The sequence below is a fragment of the Syngnathus scovelli genome, chromosome 11 (genome assembly GCF_024217435.2).
Source record: "Syngnathus scovelli strain Florida chromosome 11, RoL_Ssco_1.2, whole genome shotgun sequence".
In the NCBI taxonomy this organism is placed as follows: domain Eukaryota; kingdom Metazoa; phylum Chordata; class Actinopteri; order Syngnathiformes; family Syngnathidae; genus Syngnathus; species Syngnathus scovelli.
In genome coordinates this window covers 1277780-1300656 of record NC_090857.1, presented here as the reverse complement: position 1 = coordinate 1300656, position 22877 = coordinate 1277780, and the positions used below count along the sequence as shown (strand labels likewise).

The following is a 22877-nucleotide window of genomic DNA, read 5'->3' as shown; positions in this document are numbered from 1 at the left end:
CCGGAAGTTTGGTTTTGGAAGCACAGATGCTCCTCACATCTCGTTGGAAGCTCCCCATTCTCTCCAAAGACTCTGCATTCCTATTGTCTCCTTTGGAGTAATGTTTCCGGGACAAAATCGCTTTGTCAACACTCTGGGCATTGTCCATATTTGTATGGCGGTATTTCCCAAAAGTCCAGTTCTTATTTGTGTTCCTTCTAAGCTGAAGGTCTCTAAGGGCACCCGTGCGGAGGTCCAACGTGTCTTTTGAACGAGGGGCTTCCCTCTTGGGAACGCGAGGGCTGCTGTAAGCCGAGCACGTTCCATCACTCCGCCGCGTCGCTGCCGCCGTGCTCCTTTGCGAATATACGGCGGAACTTTGCTGCACAAAGTTCTTCAGAGATGAACCTCTTAGCAGCAGCTCGGAGGATCCTGAGGAACAGGAAGCAAGTCGTCTTGTGGAGTGTTGGAAGTGCGTGGTGGGATTTGGCAGGCCGCCGTAGGGCAGTTTGGAGTCCGCTTTGGAGAAAGACATCTTCGGTTGGTGTTGATGCTAACTAAGAGCAACCAGCTGCTGCTTTGAGAAAGTCATGCCTGCAAAGACAAAACAAAATGGATCCATGAGCAGCCAGACTATTGTAACTGATGCAACAACGGGCTCATTATTACAACAACGTTTCAGATGTCCGGCCTTCCTGCATGGAGTTTGCATCTTCTGCCTGTGCTTGCACAAGTTTCACCACATGCTCATTCAATGTTATTAAATATAATTATCCTGTCAACAAGCTCACATATTTTGCTTGCCATTTATTATTATTTTTTTATAAGTGTGGTAGCGTGAGTCAATATGCATTTGCAACAACATAACATTGACTTCATACAATGAATATGGAGTCGAGTGGAAAAGCTCCACTATTTGTGGGCGAAATGCAGAAGTCGTGAAAGCACCTTGTGGTGATATTGACTCACATTTAAAATGACTTTTGGGATCTTTTGGGACAAAGTGGCAGCGTGTCAAATCAAAATGGCACCAGAAGGATTATTTAGCAAGAATAAGGGTGATGGTTTACCCAGTAATGGCGACGGTGCAAAGGGGGGCGTCTGGGCCACAGACGGAACGTTTTCTGACCGCAGACTTGCTGACAAAGTGGGACAATAAACGACGGTTGGAGACCATGCCTTTGTGGACTCCAGCTACACACTCACCAGTGGATCAAACTGTACAGCTTGCTTGAGAGGACGTCATAAATGACACAACGAAGCAATGTACAGTTCAAATCTGTAGCATATGTTTGGAACGTCGTCGGGTGTGTGAAACACGCTGTGAGTGACTGACACGGCTCGGCTCACGCAGCGTGCAAACACAGCGCTCCGTGACACTTCAAAGATGTACATGGGGGGGTGGGGGGCTTAGTCGCGTCCTATTCCACAAACCACATCCATGCTATCTATTTGAAAGTGAGAGCAGAGGCTTCCAGTTTGACACACACATAATATTTATGCATGCAAATCAAACGTGACCTTTTCTACTAGTGGACAAAAGAAATGAGCAGCGGTGGCTACAGAAAACATATAATCATCCAAAAAAAAGATACTTGCACCAGGATCCACTTACTGGAGCTCATAAGACTTCAGAAGAGTCCATTTGCTCAATGCTATAAAAAGAACTTGGGATGAAATATAAATGACCAAACCTGGCTGCATCATTTCATGCTTTATTCTCCTCGTTGAATCTTACGTGGCATGGAGTGAGCTTGTATTAAAATTTGATTATTCCCTGCCCTCCTGCTCTAGAAGAATAGTTGAACATTAAATTTTCTCAACACTTCTTGATCCACTTTTTATTTATAGCAACCCACATTGCTCATTTCCTTTTCAGCCGGCCGAAAAGCTTTGCCTGTGAGGAAGTGATGTCTGCAAAACACATGGCGGGGTCGCACACACACACACACACACGCGGGCTAGACAGTGTTAACAAAAAATGTTGCTTTTTGTTGGTGATGGTATTGTATGATGTTGATCAAACGAAATCTGTGTTGACTAAGGTTTTCCACAGTCAAGTAAAAAAACAACAACACCACACATTTAAACTTGCAGCCAATTCAGCTGCTGCTATTGTGGCATGAATAAGTTTTCAACTAAATGATTTAAAATTTTGCATGAAGCAGGACTGATGCAGTGTTGTATTTAGAAGAAATGCTACTGTTGCATAACAGTGGGGTTCATTTTTCTAATGACCCACATACACTTGTCGGCCAGATGCAAAGCAACTCTAATATCACCCTTGGTCATCATTGTAACAAACACGAGTACAGAGCCAATCTCTTGAAAAAAAAATTCAGCAAGCCAAGAACAATGGCTTGTATGAGTCAGCAGACATCCTCATACAGATAGAAGTGCATTACAGGACTTGCATCCAATTACACATTTAATGACTGCCAGCCAAATGCATTACAAGAAGTTGCAGACAAGAACAACAACTTACCAGGCAGGCTCACAAATGGCGTGATCATGAAGCATCCTCCCGACAAGTCTTTCTTTACCACCCTAGACGGGACATCCTTCAGTAGCCTTGGGGTGGGGTGGGGTAGGGTGCTCTCCTCCCTGCTTGTATAAGCACACTCTAGTCAGCCGCATCCTCCGTCACCCTGGCTATAAATGCCAACCCAGGCTAACTGGACCGCTCCCTCCAAGAGCTAAAAATGGCACCTGGGGGAAAAGGTTCCTAATTTTAGCCAATTGTCCATCTGTCTGTCTCACGGCGGCTTGGCAGCACGTCTTGCTCGCAGCCAGAACCGTTTAACTGGTCTGATTTCAATTGTCATGGCACATTTTGGAGCTAGGGCTCATTTTGAAGCTGCTCGGGCTCAGTCGACATGTACTGCAAATAAGTTGTAAATAAAGCAAAATATAACCTAAAAGTCAAAAGAAAAATTTGCCAATTGTCTCAAGCAAGAAAAATGATCGCCAAAACACTTGAATATCCAAAAAGGGTTCCATTTACGTATATTGGAAATAATAAATATGGTATATTATGTTGGCATTTGGAAATATATTAAATGTCTTTGAAGCCGGCAGATGGATCACAACCAAATTTAGCATTAGCCGCGAGTCATGAGGCAACACCTACACTGGTGTGAAGCGAACCGGAGGCGTACTGGCGCCTTTTGGTTGGTCCGTCTTGCACGTTAGAGAAAATTGCCTTCCTTGTGGGTAGACCTTTGCCAACCTTTGGTCATAAGTAAAGAGGATTATAGTCCCACATATCCAGATAAATGATTGCAATATACACATGCAGCGCAGACAGAGTTTGACCTTGACACATCCAAATCCTTATCTGTCATATTACATCCCAAGCTTGGGGAACACAATCACAAGTTAATAAGGGCTGCTGTGCAGATAAAAAAAACACACACACACACACGGCAGGTACAAGAAGATGACTGCACCGACTGATAAAGTTCCTCTCTCTTCCCGTTGTTCGTTGTATCGTTTTCATCTAATTAGTAACTATGCATGTCACACTCAGATGCCTGCACGTCCTACTTTGGATAATGAGGTACACACACACACAGACGCACACATGCGCAGAAATACAGGGCGTGCCGAATAGTCTTCTCACGGATGTCCTCTAGTGACGCATAGGTGGAAATGCATTGCTCCACAATCAAGTGCACAGAATTTTTATAACTAATCACATTAGTCATTAAAATATTTTGTTGATTAACAATTAAGGCTATTCATAAATGTGATGAAACCGTTCATGTTATTGATTTCTCATTTTATATCAATTATGATTTAACAAGGTCGGAAAGAATTATCAAAATGCAATATTTTATTTGTAGACATCACTGCATGTGTTTACATCTATTAAAGCTCGGACAGCATTCCTAGGGAATCACCTGACACTCACTCTGGGAAACATGTTAGTGACCTCTTTTGTAGCAAAGTCGTTAAAAAAAAAAAATCACATTTTCAATTGTATGTACTAAATAGTTGTCTTCTATATTTTTTACTTTTTTGCATGAGGCTATGTGCGGTACGGGATATAATTGTCACTGAAATGAATTGGTTACGATTTTTATGAGTATCTAAAAATTACTTGAATAATTAAAAGTATACAATTAAAATGGATGGTAAGAGTAATAATTTAAAATACATACAAAATAAATGATATTACAATATTGAAAGGCATTGAAAAGAAATAATATTTTTTGTCTATATGCACCACACCTCATGCCCAAAGTCAGCAGGGATAGTAATCGTGACCCTGAAGCATGCTACAAAAACTGGATGGATGGCTACAAATACAACACAAATAATCGAGTAATAATAATTTGAATATCAACCACTGAATTCAAAACCATAAAAAGATATTAAACTAGCTGTGCTTTGTTTATGTGCACCAAAGAGTCTTATTGTAAGCATTATTGTCTTTGCAAAACGTTTTATTGTTCAAGGTTGAATCTGCAAATGCATAATAAAAATAAAAATATTAAGCAAAGTGCCAACTCACCTCTTCCTGTCTTATCTTACCCTGTCTTCCGCTTAAGTCTCAGAGAGGAGAGAAGGTGGTGAACGTCGCGTGCATCCTGCTCGTGCCTGCAGCCCCTTATCGCGTCTTGCCTCCCGTCGTCTTCCTCTTGCTCTGGATTACTCCACCAAGCAAGCGCCTGTCACCCCTCTTCCTTCCTCTCTCTCCCGCTTTCATAGACGAGGCCACGCAGCGCCGAAGCCAGGGTGAGCCCTGTCCGAAAGGCTGGCTATAAATAGACGTCTTGAGTCCGCCGTTGTCTCTTCGCATGATGCTTGAAGCGAGGAGGACACAAGCGGGTAGCATCACTTGCTCCAGCAGCTTGTAGCAAGTCCTCACAGACGCGTGCATGCAAGCTGGTCCACCTGCAAAATAAAGGGATAGAACATGGAAAACTGTCTTTTTATGGCTTGTATACAAATACAGTCGAAATGAAAAAATGAAATGTCTCCTGCCTATTTTTAAAATATGTGGGCCTCCATTAAATTTCAGCTAGATTGGGCTAAGATCCAGAGCAACTTTCAAAGTGGTTCTTTTATGGTCCTAAAAAAAGTCATCATGTTCTGAGATATAGTTTTAATGTTACAAGAGAAAAGTTACGCTACCAGACAGAAAATATTGCAGCGAACCTTCACTTGTGCCTGGCAAATAGATCCTCGCTGAGGCATGACACAAAATACGGAGCTCCATGACTGGATTCCTTCGGTTCCTGTACGACCAGTATCGGTCTGATGGCCACCGGGCTCTCTCTTGGAGATAGGGTGAGAAGCCCGGAGGGGCGCACTGCTGCTCCATATTAGGAGGAGCCAGATGAGGTGGCCGAGCATCTCGTTCAGATGTTTGGACACTCGCATGCCCACACACACACAGACACACACACACCTCTAACTCCTCCCTCAGCTCAGTGTCCTGGGAGCTACTCTGTCTTTGCTCTAATCTCAGTGGACATCTTTCGTGAAGGTGAACCAAGAGAGACTACATCCACGCAGGTAAACTTAATCTTAAACTTCTCTCTTTTCAAAATATGTTGGAAGATGTTTGCGACCTCCTGGAAAGAAGAGATAGTCATAAAGTGTGGTTTTATTCCAACATTTCTGTTGCTCTGGGATACTTTATCTTGACCTGGTTAGCGCCAAGGAATGTCCTGTTTACAAAGGACGATCTGGTAGATTATCCTTCTACATTCTTGCAGGGTGAGAGGCTACGTGTTTTCCGAGTGTATTCCAGCTATTCTTCACATACTCCAAAAGTGTCTCGTCTCCATTTAAAGGTATAGTTGAACGGTTAACCTGCATGTGCGCAGGATGCCTTTCGGAGGGGGGAACAAATGTGGCTGCTGCCAGAAGACGGTCTACTTTGCAGAGGAAGTGCAATGCGAAGGAAAGAGCTGGCATAAATCCTGCTTCCTGTGCAGTAAGTGCATTTACACATAAGATGATGACAGTCAAGTGTTGGCGTGGAATGCGGAGGATTCGGGCAAGCAAATGTTTGCGTTGACACGTTGGAGTCCTTATATGGATGTGCTGGAAACATGTGACAAAGTTGTCCTTTTATGGAAGGGGAAGCCACACACGCTCACCCTCAAGCATTTCGGCTTGACGTCATTGAAATCCATCACGAAAAAATCCATCGCCCAAATACACAGATTGGTAACAAATCTACTAGAACATTTGAACTTTATTTGGAGTTGATCAAGGCAATTTAACTGAGGGAAGTTGAGTAATTGTTTTAATTTGTGATGAGTTTAACTGTGATTATCTAATTCTGACCTCATCCGCATCCCCAGTTATAAAAGGGTGTGCACACTTGCGCTACAACATTTTCTCTATTTTTTACATTTGACTCTCCTCACATTGGAAGTGGTGTGCAAGAAGAATTTGGACAGCACAACAGTGGCTGTGCACGTGGACGAGATCTACTGCAAGTCGTGCTACGGCAAGAAGTATGGGCCGAAAGGCTACGGCTTTGGCGGGGGAGCGGGGACTCTCAGCATGGATACGGGAGAGGGTCTTGGAATTAAGCCCCCGGTGTAAGTAGAAAATTGCATGCATTATTATTTTCATGTAGTGAATAAAATCAGATTACACAATCATTTTAGTTTGATAAAGTCAAAAGAAGTGTCACACAGCAAATTCCTAACAGGAGAAAAAAAAATAATCATGACTTGAATTAGGAGAATAAAATCTTTTCTCTCAGTTTTACAGGTTAGGGTTAGGGTTAGGGTTAAGGTATAAAGTTGGAATTATGGAGAATAATTATATTCATGCGATCAATCACCTATGAGAAAAAAATATTACAAAAATTTGAATTTGATGAGAAAAAAATTCTAGTCTATTTCAACTTGTGATAATATTGTAATATTTATTATTCTCATGATAGAGAAAGTCCGCACAATCCTACCAATAACCCCAACGCCTCCAAGTTTGCCAAGAAAGCTGCAGGCTCTGATGTTTGCCCACGCTGTGGCAAAACGGTGTACGCGGCGGAGAAGGTTATTGGAGGGGGCAACGTAAGGAAGATCTCTTTTTTTTTATACATGTCTTTTTTCTTGTTAAAGATTGGACTTTTTGTGTCTGTCCTCAGTCATGGCATAAAGGTTGCTTCCGCTGCGCTAACTGCGGCAAGGGACTGGAGTCCACCACTGTGGCGGACAGAGACGGCGAGATCTTCTGTAAAGGTACAGCACTATTAAGGTGGTCTTGGGCAAATATTTGGAATTTTAGAACTCCAAAACTTGTTCTGCTATGCGTTCACAGGTTGCTACGCTAAGAACTTTGGACCAAAGGGTTTTGGTTTTGGTCAGGGTGCTGGAGCTCTGGCTCATTCCCAGTGAAGTCCAAAGTCTTTTATGTTCTTCACGCTGCTCTAGCTGCAGACACGCTGAAAACAAAGCAAGGGAAAATGTACTGGGGGCAAAAAGAAGTTATATGAAAAAAAGTTGAAAACATGACGACTCACGTTAACAGAAAAAATATCTGAATGCTGTGCGAGAAATTATATTTTTTTGATAGGTCTATACAATTGTTTGTGTAACAAAGTTTCCAAAGTAATGTCGTTATTATTGATTTTTTTTCTCCTAACATTACTTTTTTTTTTTAATTCAAAAAGAAATTAGACTGACTTTATTCTGGAAATATCATGAATATTTCTTTCTTTTCTTTTTTTAAGTGGTCCCGATGCGCCCCTTGCTAGAAATGCACAAGTGACACGACAGACCAATAGAAATCTTTCAAACAAATTAGCCATAACATTTCTTTTTTCTTGATAAGCAATGATCTTCACTGCAGCCATGTGTGTGAGCAGAATAGAAGCAAACAGAAAGAGGTCACCGGCCACATCCGAGCACACTTGTACTTTATTGATTGTGACGTTGCTGCCTCTTTATGTACCTTGAATGCCAGCTTGGCCACACGCAAAGTAAACATGCAGTATCCATGTCAGTGTCGCCTCTTATTTCTGATGGGAGCAGTGTGTGTGCGTGCGTGTGTGCATGTGTGTGTGCGTGCAATGAAACCAAGCAAAAGAGGAGGGACAAAGGCGGGTGAGGGATAAATATCCCCCCTGCTGTTCTTCCATGCATCACTTGCTATCTCACTTCATCTTCTCACAAAAGGTATGTAAGACCTAACAACATTTTTGTCCTTGAATCAAATATTGACTCCTTTAAATTAAATGGAACATAGAACTAATGTTTGTCAGTCCCAAAATAATCCATTGAAATTCTGTAGAACGTTTTGCTTGTTATAGTTTCATTGTGATGTTTTCTAAATCTACTTTTAAATCTGTGGATTATTTTTAAATAATAATATTGAGTTAGGCTTCATCTATTGGCTGTGTGATTGAGTTTTTGGGAGACTTTCCCAGAAGAGTGAATATCTTTTAAAATTGTTGCCATGTTGTTGTGTCATGTCTGCCATCACTTGTCTGCCTTTACAAGAATGCAATGAGGAAAACAAGGGATGGCTGCTCAGTTGACAGCTTGATGCTACCCAGCAGACATTTTTACAACTTAGACACGCTAATGCAGGCTAAGCGTACGCGCAAAAAATAAACAAACCGTATTGCACGTACGATAAGATCCAGGCGTGAGTAATTCAATAAATACCCGGCCGCCGAGGGAGACAGTTCCATTCTGGGAAAGGCCAGACACTCATCAATGCGGTGGAATGTTTCTGGAGTGGAAAGTGTATTAAGATCCTTTGGGGGGGGGCCCAAAAGGTGTTATTTTTGTCTTTCAGGATCAACTCGGATAGTCAAGATGCCGGAGAAAGCGTAAGTGTTTGTTGATTGTTGTCTCTCATCGGTGTTTATTTTTAGAGCATGATTAAGAAACATAATCATTGTGATGACACTCATGTCCAATGCTTCCATTCCAGGCCTGAGGTAAGACCTTCAACATGGTGTTCAGCATGTTCGCCCGCACTTGACTGCCTTATTGTTTCTTGCAGAATAAATCTAAAATCTCAGCTTCTCGCAAGCTCATGCTGAAGGTGAGGGTTCAATGATGTGTGTGTAAACATGGAGGAGGTCAAGCATTATTGTGTTGCAGAGCTTGATGGTGGCCAAGGCCAAAGAGGATCTAGAACAGGAACTGGTAGAGAAAGAGAAGCAGAAGGAAAAGTACCTGGAGGAAAAAGCACCTCCCATAAATATCAACTCCATGAGCTTGGAGGAACTACAGGTACTTGTTGTTTGAAGATGTTCAAATGCTCCTTCCTGAAACTTTTTGGCCCATCTACTCAGTCATTCATGCAGGCATACTGGTACCATCAAGTTGTAGTCAGCCAATCACAGGGCACATAGACAAACAACCATTTACCCTCACACTCAACACCTACTGACAATTTGAAGTGGTCAAACGGCCTATCATGCACATTTTTGGAATGTGGAAGAAAACCGGAATACCCAGATGACACCTATGCAGGCACAGGGAGAACACGCAAACCCCACACAGGAGCCAAAATGAGTTTTGTGCTGGTCCCTCCGCCAGCTGTACTTGGTTAACATTTTGGTAGCAGCCAGATCCCCAGGAGACGGAATTTAAGGGACCCTTGGAAATGTCCCAATAAGACCATTCACGTATCCATGCAGTAATATTCTTGTATTGTCTATGTAGACGCTTTGTGAAGAACTGCACTCCAAAATCGACGTGGTGGATGAGGAACGGTACGACATTGAGGCCAAAGTCACGCACAATACCCGAGAGGTAAAAGTTGCACGGACAATGTCCACGGTCTTCCGTTTCTACAGTTTCTCTGCTGCGTGGCTTAGATCAAAGACCTGAACATCAAGGTTCTGGACCTGCGAGGAAAGTTCAAGCGACCCAACCTTCGGCGGGTGAGGGTGTCGGCCGACGCCATCCTCCGCTCGCTGCTGGGCTCCAAGCACAAAGTATCCTTGGATCTGCGAGCTAACCTCAAGTCAGTCAAGAAGGAAGACACGGAGAAGGTCAGCGCACAAGAAAAGGAATGCAATGTGAAAAAAAAGTCCCAAGCTGATTGTATCTTCTGCAGGAGAAGACGGCGGAAGTGGGCGACTGGCGAAAGAACGTAGAGGCCATGTCGGGTATGGAAGGACGCAAGAAGATGTTTGACGCCCAGGCTCCCGCCCAGTAGATCTCATTACTGAATAAACCATCTCAGTTTGTTTCAGTCCTGCAGACGGCGATACGCTGAGCGCTCATTGAGCATTTGTGTGTTCTCTTTCATTGCCAATATAATAAACACAACATACTCACAATGTGCCTTAAGTTTTACAGCATGAAAAAATTACAAATCAGATATCATCTTTAGGAAGCTTTTAACTTGAGTGTTAGAATAGGCCTCTTTGGCAAATGTGATTACTTAGGTAGCTTGAGCTATACCGTTATCTTGCTCTGACCCCCTCAAGTCATCAAAGTAAGCCACCATGGAAAAATTCATCTCTCTTGTACGGGAAATTTCTTCAGGCTGAATTTTCAAAAACAATGAAATATCAGGGAATGTTGAAAGAAATTGAGGTCAGTCGTTCGAACGCTGCTTATAGTATCGCATCTGGCGATCTAAAGATGGTATGCAAATATCGTCTCTACTGCGAAGATGTCCAACTACGGTTCTCCAGGACCAATATCCAGCACGTTCATCTCATTTACAGACTCAGCCAGTCTTCAGTTTGACCACATGGTGGTGATGTCAACTCACAGTCAACGTCAGTAGCAGTAGTGTTTGGACACAAAGAGTGATTGACACAGAGATTATTTTTCCATCTAGAAGGCTCTCCTACTTCCACAGAGGAACAGGAGTTCTGGCAGACCTTTCTCCTGATTGCTCACTTAATCGGTCGAAGGGCTTCAACTTGTTATTACTTAGAGACGGACGATGGAGACCACCTTTTAACCAATACAAACTTGTCTGTCCCTTTCCATGTTTTTTCACTTAATGCTTTAAATCTGATGTAATATACAAATCTGCATGTGTGCAGGGGTTGACTGTATTTCGCTCCATACTCGCCACAAATCCTCCTCTCTCACACAAATTCATAACATTATTGATTCCTTATCGAGATGCATTTTAAACACATAAGATTACATTGTATTGTTACAAGGCCACATACAGCAGGTGTGGGTGTTAAAAAAAAGTACACAAGAGTGGAAAAGGGATGGCCATGTGCACCCGTCCATCTCTGGGCCTTCACTACCCCCTATCGGTATCAGCGGCATTGTTTTGCTTCCAAGCTGACTGACAGGTTCTCACATGCAGCTGCGTTTCGGCGTTCTTCAAAGGTTGAAGATGGCCTGACGAAGGGACTCACCATTGGATCATGGCTCCACTTTTGGTGGCGGTTACGCAACCGTGGCACTCGTTCAGGAACCAAGGCCACAATAAAAGACTTCTTGCAAATCAAAGAAGCAGGACGGGCGGGCCCCCTGAGAGCCCACCGGAGTAACTTTACACATCTCACTAAGCCCACCTTCTAATCCCCCCTCATAGTGTCCGCGTCCAGGTTTTTTGCAGTGTAAAAATAGTCAAAGCACGTCCAGTGAGAATGTACATTTCAATAGCCGCCGCCATCTGTTTGCAGGTATGTGCCGGCCGCCATTGTGCCGCCATGTGATTTGGAGCCCGGTTTAAAAGCTTACCCAGGTCGGGCGGGGGGACAGCGTGGAGCGTTTCCCCGCCACATCTCCAGGAGCGTCCGGTGAGTATGCAGTTGTTGTGTTGTGGGATATTCTTTTTCATCATAAAGTGATTATTTTGGTCCTTACAGGTGGTCTCGTCTTTGTGCTGCAATATGTCTGACGGTGAGGAGGCGTCATCCGAGTGAGTACAAGAAAACATGGCGGTGCGATGATATGACGGGGACATGGGTGACTAATGCCTTACTTCTGTGTGCGTGTGTATTTTTTTGCAGGGAATACCGTAAGTCCATTGACACCTATGGTGCTATATGCAAAATGATGCATGTCATTAGTTTGATATCATAAATGTCATTTTTGGAATATACACATATAGTCGACAAAACAGTTTGATTCCACTCAAACTTTGTCGATTAACATGACAAAAAATACGATAAGCCCTTTGCCATTGACTGTCATCATCATAATGTATTTTATAGATAACAAATATAATAAAATATCCATATTGAATGAAACTGTAAAAATTATGATATGACTACAAATTGTACATTCTTAGTTTTCATTTAATAATGATAACATATTCTATACTGTGCAGAAACAACAAAAGGGATCAAGTTAAAAAAAAACATTTCTAAAAAAGGCAGTGATACATATTTTCAACTATTCAGGTAGACAAAACGACTTCAATATTTGTCTTAAGTGTAATTCCTTCTTTAGCTACTGAGTAATCTGCGGTTGTTTGTTGTGCAACCTCAGGGTGCTTTTGAGACGGGAAAGGTCGCTCACCCTTTCAGTCAGCTTCATGCCTGCGTTTTTTTTTTTTTTTTTTTTTTCTGCCACTTTATTTGCTGCTTGATGCACTTAAGCCCGATGCTTACCGCGCCAGAGTGCTAAGCCGTTGGCTTCCCTGTGCTCCTTTGCTATTTTGTCTTGATGCCACTGTACGGGCAGCTGTGCCTGTCCACCGTGTTGACCTTTATCCCTCGCTGGATGCATCCTCCATCTTACATATGTTTTAGCATTCGTCAAATAATGTGACAAAAATACCTTTAATGTAAGTAAGCACTTGTAACATTATGCACAGTGTGAATATTCACACTGCACTTAAGAATAGGGGAAGAAAAATAGATTCAGTGTGTATTTATCAGTGCTATCTAGTGGTAATCAAATAGAATGCAACAAGCTAAATTTGAATCCCCTATTGTTTTTCAGCATGACAAAGGACTTCTAGTAATCTCTCAAGTAAAGTCTTTATTCTTCTCTGTGGTGTGCCAAACAAACATCTATTTTCACTTTACAGGGATGTATAGAGATTAATTGTAAATGCTTTCAACTTAGTATATTTGATCATTCTAATGCACTGAATAATAGTTCTTAAAAAAGCTCAATAAAACTGCACAGTTGAAACATTTTAATCAGAACCAGTACTTAGACCAAACTTGAAGAATCACTGCCCTACTTGTTCCGCAGGGTGCACAAGTTGAACTATTTCCCAGAACCAAAGCCTGAAAAGGTACAATGGCCACCTTATTTGCCCCATGCACCTGCGTCCAAGAGATTGAATTACCCCCATGAGGACCGACCACACGAGTGCAAGAGACCACTAGCGCAACTGTTGCAGGGAAATAACGGAAGGCAGCACTGGCTCATTGCACTGATCACGATGGACAAGCTTCCATTCTTCTTGTCATCATACAAATAATCACGCTGCTTTGTTTGCTGCTAACTTTCATGCTTGCTTTGCACAGAAGAGGAGGAAGAGGAAGAGGTTGCAGAGGAGGAGGTGGTAGATGGAGGTACATCTGCACAAGCCAGTGTCCTCCGACTACAAATACATAAATGCCACTTAGGCACTGCTTAATTCATTTGATTAATCCATTTAACCACATCATCTAAAGTAAGTGCCTATCAAGATACCATACAAGTATGTACAGACTGCTGGATGCATGCAAAAAGTGTCTCCAAACGTTTGAGGGGGTCTGCAGCTTTAGATGGTTTTTAACCAATGGCTTTTTGACATTCTATAGATGGCGAAGAGGAACATGAAGAAGGTGAGGAGAAATAACCATATCATACCATGTATTTTATATTGGCGATACTCAAACATTTTTTCCATCTTTTTTTGAAAGACGGCAAGAGGAAGTCAAAGTAAGTGTTTATACTGTTTGTGTACAAATGAGTACTGTGTGCTGTAGTCGTATTAAATATTAATATATGTATGTATATATTTTGTTATTATTACAGGATTTACTCCTAAATTGCTTCATGTATATTCTTGTATTTATTTTAAATTAATATTTTTTTTACAAATGATTTAGTTTGGATTTATATAATCATTTATCAAATGTTTTGGTAGATTATATTAGACATTTTTTATGATGTATTATTTTCATAATCAAATATTTTATGTATATACTGTATTACTATTTTTGGGGAACATATTAAACATATTAAAATGATTCTTCTATTTTTTCTTGCTGCTTATAATTTGTGGTCAGGCCTGGTTTTGTCCCCGGTTTGGTTGCCCCCAAAATTCCAGAAGGGGAAAAAGTGGACTTTGACGTGAGTTGAACTTATTGATGGCTCTTCTCTAATGACTCTAATATGATTGACTGACTGACTGACTGATTGATTGATTGATTGATGTCTTTCAGGACATTCACCGCAAGCGTATGGAGAAAGACCAGACGGAGCTCCAGACACTGATCGAGGATCACTTTGAGAAGCGCAAGAAGGAGGAAGAGGAACTCCTCAGCCTCACCGACCGCATTGTGAGGCTTCTCGTCGCAGTATTTGTGCTGTCATCAATCAACACGCTTTCATTGCTGCCCTTTATGACTTTTTAGGAGAAACGCCGGTCCGAGAGAGCCGAGCAAATGAAGATCAGAGCGGAGAGAGAAAAAGAACGACAGAACAAAGTGGCTGTAAGTCCAGTCTGTCAAACTCTGCATTTGAGGTTTGGAAATAACCTCAAAAGAGTCACTGTGATTCTTAATTGACACTGATTATTTCAATTTGGGGCAAAAAAAAAAAAAACACCTTGTATTTTCTCAGGAAGACAAAGCAAGGAAGGAGGAAGAAGAGGCCAAGAAGAAAGCCGATGATGATGCCCGGAAGAAGATGATCCTGAGCAACCTGAGCTTCACTGGCTATAAAGTAACACAACATCATTATGTTGTATTATCCTGATTCGGACATGTATTGGGTGTTCCTAATACTTTGGTTGGGTTCCGTCAGACGCAGACAGGACCCAAGCGACAAACGGAGCGAGAGAAGAAGAAGAAGATCCTCAACGATCGTCGCAAGGAGTTAAACATTGATCACTTGAGGGAGGACAAACTCAGGTGTGGAAATCAATCAATTCATCGTCATTCAATCGATCAATCAATCAACGTACACAGTATATGCTTGTGTCTATGCAGGGAAAAGGCCAATGAATTGACGGAATGGTTGCGCCAGCTGGAGGCGGAGAAGTTTGAACTTCAGTACAAATACATGAAGCAGAAATATGAGGTGATTGGATAATCAATCATTTGATTGTTTGATTTATCTTATCCTGCCCCTCGGTGGCCAAGCCAGGCACATCAGAACGAGCATCTCGTTATTATTTTTAATTTGAATTAATTATGCCATTGTTTTGCAATTTCTTCTTTTTTTTTTATTGGCATCTCCATTCATTACAATACGGAAAGATGACGTTACAGGTGATGAGTTACGAGGGTGGTCGAATTAAACTTATCTTAAGCCTCCACTGTAATAAATTCATTAGTATGTAGTATGGTTCTAATCTCATCTGTACTATTTTGTGCCTTATTAAACTGCCATTAATTGACTGCACAAACGCAGGTGACCGTGCTGAGGAACCGCGTCACTGACCATCAGAAAATGTAAGTACAGTCAATATTTCTGCTTTCTACACAAATAATCTCAACATCGACAGATGCTCAATGGATTTTATATGCAGATAAACATTGGGGGGGGGGTCTTAAAAAGGCAGCCGGCCCCAAAGCAGCTGCAAGAGTCTGCTGCCAGCCTGCTAAGTGGTCAACGTGAGGGCTTAAATGGGACAAAAAGATGCTTCAAGTGAGGGTGTGTGACAAACACAAGCATAACTTGAGGGGAGGGGGGGCGGGAAGATGAGGTACAACAGCTGGGAGATCTTAAGTGCAACACGATCATTTGGCAACCCCAACGCCATTTAAATCACGCTGGAATCCCCCTCAGACCACTCATACACTGACTATTTAGCTCAGAGCTTACTTAGATATGAGGTCATTTGTTGCTATGCAGAATTGGTACGGGCATAAAAATGGGTGCCCCGAAGTGACTGAGGATCAGAGGGCTATAAAAAAGAATCTCTGCTAGCAATGACAATAGGTTGTCAACTGTAATATTAGGTAGCTCAGCATATTCAGCAAGGCATGCCAACATTGTCCCGGTTCCCTTATTTGATTGCTTGACATTTGACATACCATGTTGCCATGTCAGAATTGGTAGGGGACTGCAGAAAACTCAAAAGTTAAGATAGGATGAGTGGAGAGAAGTTTTTTTTCTAGTTTGGTATTACAGAAAACAACTCCCAAGGAATCTTATTTTAGGAACTCCTATCTTATCTTGAGTTAGGAATCCTAAGTAAGCATCTAAACATCTATGCTTGACTTTCATGTCTGTTACGCAACTGATGCAACATTGTGTCTCGTCAAAAGCCATCTTGTCCACAATAACAAACTAGGGGGATGGATGATGGCGTAGTGGTACACTCACCTGTCCACCAGGCACCATGAGCTCGACTCCTGCATGAGCGTGCATGAGCGCGCATGAGCGTGCATGAGCGTCACACCCACACACACACAAAAAAAAAAAAACAATTACTACCTAGCCGAACATAGAGAGACATAAACTAAGTATGGATAGCACCACTCAACAGCGTAGAGAGCTTTCCATTTCAAGCCGGACAGCCAACATTAAACAACAAAAGTTCCTCAACTCAGTAACTTGCTACTTGCTTGTCAGTGACGGTGTAGAACCAATGACCACAGACTCGGCAGTGCTATAGTATTAAAAATATCATGACTTACCCGAAATCACGGAGATCATAACGTCGTTGCCAATGAAGCCCAAGGAATCTCCTTCCACAATCATGTCTTGCCACGCTGTCCAACATTTTACGCACAACATTTTACGCACAACATATGTGTTGTGTCGTAAATGAAAACGCGTAATTTCAGGAATTTACTTTAAATAAACAAAATAAAACGAATGCATGAGAGCACTAACGGAAAGTGCGTAGCCTACATATATATATTTTTGTTGTTGTTGTTGCGTAACCTACATCTTGCATGCTGTATTCAACTCTCATTTAATTGTTTGCAGCCTACCCAACTCCTGCTTAAGTAGTGTCGGCTCTACCTAGTGGAGGGGATAAACATAACAACATTGCCCATGTAATGCGCTCCCTGACCTCAGATTATTTTAATTTTGCTTTTTTACAGTACAAAGGGCAGGAGCAAGCGAGGCCTGAGGAAGTAAAAACAACACAGATATACAGATATCATAAGTTGCCTTACTTTAAAAAAAAGAAATGTCATCATAAATGTGAAATAAAGTGCATACATGAATAAAAGTGTCACAAAGACCATTTGTGTCTAAGTTTCTTTAGCTTGTGGGAGCTAAAGGGCTCTAAAGACAACAACGTCAAATCAAGATGCTTTTTATAGGCTGCATCCATGCAGACTCTTCTATTTGTACGAGTGCAAAAAATGTGTTTTAAATAAAGCCTCATAAATTATGAACATCATCAAGCTCAAGTCAAAAGTTAAGAGATCGGCCAGGTGTGCAGAGTAAAGAGACCTGTTTTTCTTTTTCCTGTAAACCAGACAAGCGCCGAAAAAAAAAAAAAAACATCGTTTTTGTTCTTTTGGTATGCATATGCAGTCACACCCAAACAGCCACTCTATGAGACACCCTGGGAAGATTTTCAAGTAGAAAAACTCCCAGGTTCAATGGATGTAACAATTACAAAGCTGCTATCAAATATGACGAGCTTTCTTGAAATGTCATTTTACCTCTGTAGATGTTTTTGATTCAAATATGTGGCTGTTAGCAAATTCAACAAATGAATATTTTCAGTTCTTTAAAATCTATAAAAAGTCTTTTTTGGAGAATACTCTAAGCATTGATGACTTGTAAATATTTAGCAGTCGCCTATGAAGGCCAGACGGCCAGTGACCTTAAGTCAATTTTTGACCCTGAAAACTTTATTGACATTTTTTTTTAAAACAATCACTCACCAATCCAACTTTAGAGTTTAAGAACACAAAATGAAATGAGAAAGGTTGTCGGCACGCACAGAGTGACCGGGCCCCCTGCGTCCTAGTCGATCACTTGTACCGACTTGCGGGCCGCCGTGGTGACGTCATTGACGAAGGATGACTTATTCATCCCTTGCTGCAGGACAAAAAAGAAAAAGGCAAAATCAGTGCAACCTCTGCAGAAAGCCTCCTATGCAACCTGCGCTACCACATTCCTGGAAACTTAATCCAGGCAGCTGTTTCTCACAAATACCAGTGAGAGGTGTGGAAGCTGGGAGCCCAACTCACCCTCTTTAGGAGGTTCTGGATGTCCTTGTCAGACCATAGCTGGTAGAGAAACACTGATGCCGACTTGCTGGATTTGGGAAAATATCTAAGGGATCAAGCGCAAATGTTAGACATTCAAGCATTTTTCCTTGCTTGACAATCAAAAGGTGTTTTTTTTACTGGCCTGTTCTCGCTGAGCTCCTTCAGTGAGTTGATCAAGCCACCATTTAGCAGGCGCTTGGCGCTCTCGGGCTCCTTGGCCACCAGGAAGTTGGCAGTCTGGCACGCCAAGGCCAGCGTGTCGTCAGACTCGTTGCCCTCCTTGGTGCCAGCTCCCAGGATGGCCAGGAGGTCAGGCAACACTTTGCGAGCTGCCACAACAAAATGTCAAGATTATCGGTTCAGCATTTTTTTATTTGCCTTCACGGTGGATTCCTACTAAATAGTAAATTGGCACTGATGAGATTGCTCACCCAAGATGCCTTGCAGGTTGGGGTTCTTGCTAAAGTTCCGCATCAAGGCCACAGCGTTCCTCTGCAGGGTGACTTTGTCTGACTTTAAAAGCGGGGTGATTACTTGCAGGCCATCCAGTTTTTGCACCACCGTCTGGCTCATGACGTTGGAAACCTAAACACAACTTGTTTTGTTTGTACATTTTTTTGTTCCATTCCCATAATAAAAAAATGGATTCAAAAACGTGAGATAGCGATTAACCGCAATGAGGGAGGCCACGAAATGTTCAATACGTTCGGTCGGGCGCTTACGATGCCTTCCTGGGCTGTGAGGTTCAGCAGAGCTCCACAACAGGCCTCCTGAGTTTCATCCCGATGACTTGAGCCCAATAAGGTCAAGTAGTTCTGCAGGGTTTTGGAGTGGATGAGCCAGCCGGCCCCAGTCGGGTTGGGGTCCTCTACCACTGGGAAATCAAAGTAGTGCTGAACACAGAGGGGGAAGTTTGTCATTGGATGACCTGATTCTGTGGACATAGCGGAGCCTTACTTTGTTGTCTGAGCTTTTGGTGGGCGAACTGAAGCAGGTGATGGGCCCGGCGTCACCTTGACTGTCTACGGGGCCAACGGGCTTCGCCAGCGCCGTGATGCGATTGAACAAGGCCGGCGCCTCGGCCTCCAGGTCAAAGGTGAGGTTGTGCAGGATGCATGCGCAGTTCTCCACGCACTGTTTGGAAAAACGCTCATTTGAATCGGGGTAGGCATATATGAAATGATCAGACCATGATCTTGTCGTATTTGGTGCTGACTTTTTCCATCTAACTTCATCACCTTATCATCCGTCCTGCCAGCATCCACGCAGCCTTGAAGGTAAGCGACCAGGGAGTCCACCAAACCTCGGCATTTCCTCATGGTCTGTCGGTTGCTCTGCTTTGCACTGCTGAGGTTTCTATCACAATCCAAAAACAAACACATAACAAGTGCTATTGTGCAATATTTGTCTGCCAGTGAGAAAATCTTATTGAGGTTTGCGTCCTAGATAAGAAAAAGGTGATTTGCAGGCATTGCATAATCTAACAACGGAATAGTCATTTGATTAGAAGCACGAGTTGATGCTTTATGATCCTCTCTGGGTTAAATGCATTGCCGTCATTTTTGCAACAAAATGGTTTATTGGGAAAGTGTTTTACCGCAGGCAGCTGGTGGCGTGAAAGAAGGATTCCTGATCAGGCCCGCTGGACGTGCCCCGCTCTGGGCTGGTGGTGTAAGGCAGGATGACGCTCTCCATTAGGACAGGAAGCGTGCTCTTGAGGAGGTCCGTCTTCAGGCTGTTAGCAGACGACAGATTCCATAGAAGACCTGGGGAGGGGCCATATCAATCACGTCGCTGCCTAAAATATTCACCAGAGGATCTGGAAAGTTTTCAAAGCGCTTGACTCTTTCACATTTTGTCGTTGGCCTACTTTCCGGGAAAACACTTGTTTGTAGTTAAACGTAACACCACTTGGAATCGCTACCTTGCGATTGACAGGAAGGATCAAATATGTGTTGTACCGGTGAGCTGCCTCTGAATCTCAGTGGAGTCAGTTTCACGGAGCAGAGCCACAGCAGACGCGACGCCGCCACAGTGTTGGATCTCCTCCTTGTTGTCGTTGTTCTTGAAGGCCAGGTTGCGCAGGGAGGCCGAGGCCGTCTGGCTCAGATCTGGGTTGGAGCTGTTCAGCAGCGCCACCAGCGGAGGGATCCCCTTATACTTCCGCACCTGGCGTACAATATTTATAGTATTTAATCATGCATGCATTCATGATGCTTGTTCTCGTTAGTTGCAACTCACAGATGATTTATGAGGATAAGCGCTAGGATTAGTGAGTGAGGCATCGAAGATCCTCCGTGTTGGGCAACTCACTTAACAATGTGAACTTTGAAGCTATAGTGCTAATCTCCAAGCAAGTGAGATAAGTCACCTCTTCCTTAGCTTTGTCATCAACAAAAGTGTTGTGCTGGATGTAAGAGGCTCCGCAGAGTTGGTATTTGATGTCCTCGTTGGACAGGAATTCCACAGCCTCCTTCATGGTGATATCAGCCATTGCACTGTTTCCGCTTGACCTGCGAGTACAATAACGAAATTTGTTTCACATTTATCCTAAAGTCCAAACCGAACCCATGGATGTTGTGTAGCGTTGAAGAATCACACCGTGTTGTTCTCTTACCCAGAATCCCCTTTGCCAGGAACCTTGGTCCGGAATTTCTGATTGGTGCCAATGAACTGCCCGCCGCCGCCGCCGCTGCGCATCTCCGTTCTGTAGCTTTTGCGGTTGGAGAGGACCCAATGCGGAGGCTCCATGTGTGTGTGTAGGGAGCGCTGCCGGTTCTGGTCAGGCTCGTCGCGGTTGTGGGCCATCCGGCCCACGGAAGCGGAGCCGAACTCGTAGCGACGGTGAAAGGTGTTGCTGGTCTTGGCAGCGCCGCTAATTGTGTTGTTGAATGAGTGGCGGTTGAGGCTTTTATCAACAGGGAGCTGGAGGGAGAAAACGGGAGAACAATTGGAATGTATTTTCATGCATTTGGATATCAGACATAACATATGGAGAATGATACATTTCAACTACTAAATAGTTCTTTACTAACCCAAACCTAACCCTACCCCCACTGTGACCCTAGCAATACTGAAGCCAATACTAACCCTAACCGACCCATAAAAATAATAACAACCGTAAAGCCTGACCCCGCCAACAGAAATCGAGACATACTCACAGTTTTTAGTTGACCATTCCCAAAGAAGACATTTCCCTTCGACATGCTGGACTCGAACATTTCATCATTGAAAGGGCCTAAAGTGTAACAGAAAAATAATTACGCAGATTTATGACCTCAAAATCATTATCGCTGGAGTTCAAACCTCTCGGAACTAATCAGAGGAACGACATTCCTAAATTGGCAGATCTAAAGACTTGCAGAGAAGTTTACACTGGAAAGTAAGGGTGCGCACAGTTCAAAATGAGGATAGTAGGTATTTTAATTAGGTAGCAATTTGAAAAACCTGTTTGTTCAAAGTTACAATGGCTGGATTCAACAATACACAACTGTAACATTCTGTCTCAATCATGCTATCTTATCAGTCTGTATTATGATGACATATGATTACAATACTTTCTCACAAGCAGGCTTTATGGACGAAGTGTAAACCCTCCCTCCAGCTTACATCATATCCAAACAGTCTCACAGAGGTCATAGTATTGTAGAGTTTATGGCAGCTATTATATGACTTTTACGGGACCCACCTTCAATACACCAATTGGTCACGCAACTATGATCAGACGCGCGCAGTTATTTGATTTTTCCTTGTGTAAAATAAAATCGGTGGTTTGACTGCAGGGCATACACGGTGAAAATATTAACCCAAACTAACAATATGTACTATAAAATACCACTGGGCAATATATAATATTGTAGTAGTATCTGCACTGTAATGAAAATATCACAACAAATAAGATATAAAAAGATTGTTATAAAAAGGTGCCAACCTGAGCTTAGTATTAAATGTTATGTACAATAAAACTTGACTGCAGTTTTCCATAATACCAATAAAGTAATAAAACATTACAGCAACGTATTACGGTAGTCATATAAATGTTGAGTGAAAACTGTGGGTGCCAAAATACATGAAATAAAATGTGATTTATGGATTGATAGCGCAATGAGTAATATCAGAAGGGCATTCTGACCTTCTGATTGAAATCCAAATGAATGCTTGACGCATTGGAAAATGATCCAATTGAAGTTGTAGGTTTTACAGCAAAAAAAAAAATCAATTCATAAGCTCTGTGTAATTAGCACAAGTCTATGCAACACTGAACACATTGCTATTTAAGTTCTTACTGGTCGGAGACAAAGAGGTTGAGCCAGTCCTGCTGCTGCTGGAGTGCCTGGACCTGGTCCTCTGCACGCTCTGCACCTGCTCCAGGACGCGCTGCTCTCCGGAACGATACTGTTGGTGCCCCGAGGGCAAGGCCAGAGAAGTGTCGTCCACGGGGCTGATGGACAGGGCCGATTTCAGCGGATGGGCGCCGGCCATCGTGACGGAAGTTCCGAGCCTCTCGACACGCGGGGATGAATGAGTAGAGTCGGGCAGTTTGACAGGCGGGGGAGGAAAGGGGAGGAGGGATGGAAGGAAGGCAGGCGCACCTTCACCAGACCGCGCCCTTATTGACAAACAGTGAGTT

The 22877-nt window shown here is 42.9% G+C and overlaps 4 protein-coding genes across 4 annotated transcripts; 3 read left to right on the top strand and 1 right to left on the bottom strand.

The window, feature by feature from the left end:
* Window positions 1-5361: 5361 nt before the first annotated feature.
* csrp1b (cysteine and glycine-rich protein 1b) lies at window positions 5362-7953 on the top strand. The gene is made up of 6 exons (XM_049734424.1): window positions 5362-5502; window positions 5817-5926; window positions 6374-6542; window positions 6893-7022; window positions 7097-7190; window positions 7270-7953. The coding sequence occupies exons 2-6, from the start codon at window positions 5818-5820 to the stop codon at window positions 7344-7346; spliced, it is 579 nt and encodes a 192-aa protein (XP_049590381.1). The 5' UTR covers window positions 5362-5502; window position 5817; the 3' UTR covers window positions 7347-7953.
* A 519-nt stretch (window positions 7954-8472) lies between these two features.
* Window positions 8473-10252, top strand: tnni1b (troponin I type 1b (skeletal, slow)). Its single transcript, XM_049734426.2, has 6 exons — window positions 8473-8785; window positions 8890-9003; window positions 9063-9194; window positions 9630-9719; window positions 9785-9961; window positions 10027-10252. Exons 2-6 carry the CDS (start codon window positions 8995-8997, stop codon window positions 10126-10128), a joined length of 510 nt encoding a protein of 169 aa, XP_049590383.1. The 5' UTR covers window positions 8473-8785; window positions 8890-8994; the 3' UTR covers window positions 10129-10252.
* Window positions 10253-11821: 1569 nt separating this feature from the next.
* Window positions 11822-17262, top strand: LOC125977638 (troponin T, cardiac muscle isoforms). The gene is made up of 11 exons (XM_068652444.1): window positions 11822-11858; window positions 13655-13678; window positions 13757-13775; window positions 14126-14189; window positions 14282-14398; window positions 14474-14551; window positions 14682-14783; window positions 14865-14971; window positions 15050-15140; window positions 15474-15514; window positions 17120-17262. Exons 1-11 carry the CDS (start codon window positions 11855-11857, stop codon window positions 17154-17156), a joined length of 684 nt encoding a protein of 227 aa, XP_068508545.1. The 5' UTR covers window positions 11822-11854; the 3' UTR covers window positions 17157-17262.
* A 604-nt stretch (window positions 17263-17866) lies between these two features.
* Window positions 17867-22801, bottom strand: pkp1b (plakophilin 1b). The gene is made up of 13 exons (XM_049734406.2): window positions 22534-22801; window positions 21409-21485; window positions 20865-21172; window positions 20619-20760; window positions 20209-20416; window positions 19845-20013; window positions 19486-19603; window positions 19205-19381; window positions 18970-19140; window positions 18679-18832; window positions 18390-18576; window positions 18227-18311; window positions 17867-18074 (listed from the first exon to the last, which is right to left on the bottom strand). Exons 1-13 carry the CDS (start codon window positions 22727-22729, stop codon window positions 18000-18002), a joined length of 2067 nt encoding a protein of 688 aa, XP_049590363.1. The 5' UTR covers window positions 22730-22801; the 3' UTR covers window positions 17867-17999.
* Between the last annotated feature and the right edge of the window lie 76 nt (window positions 22802-22877).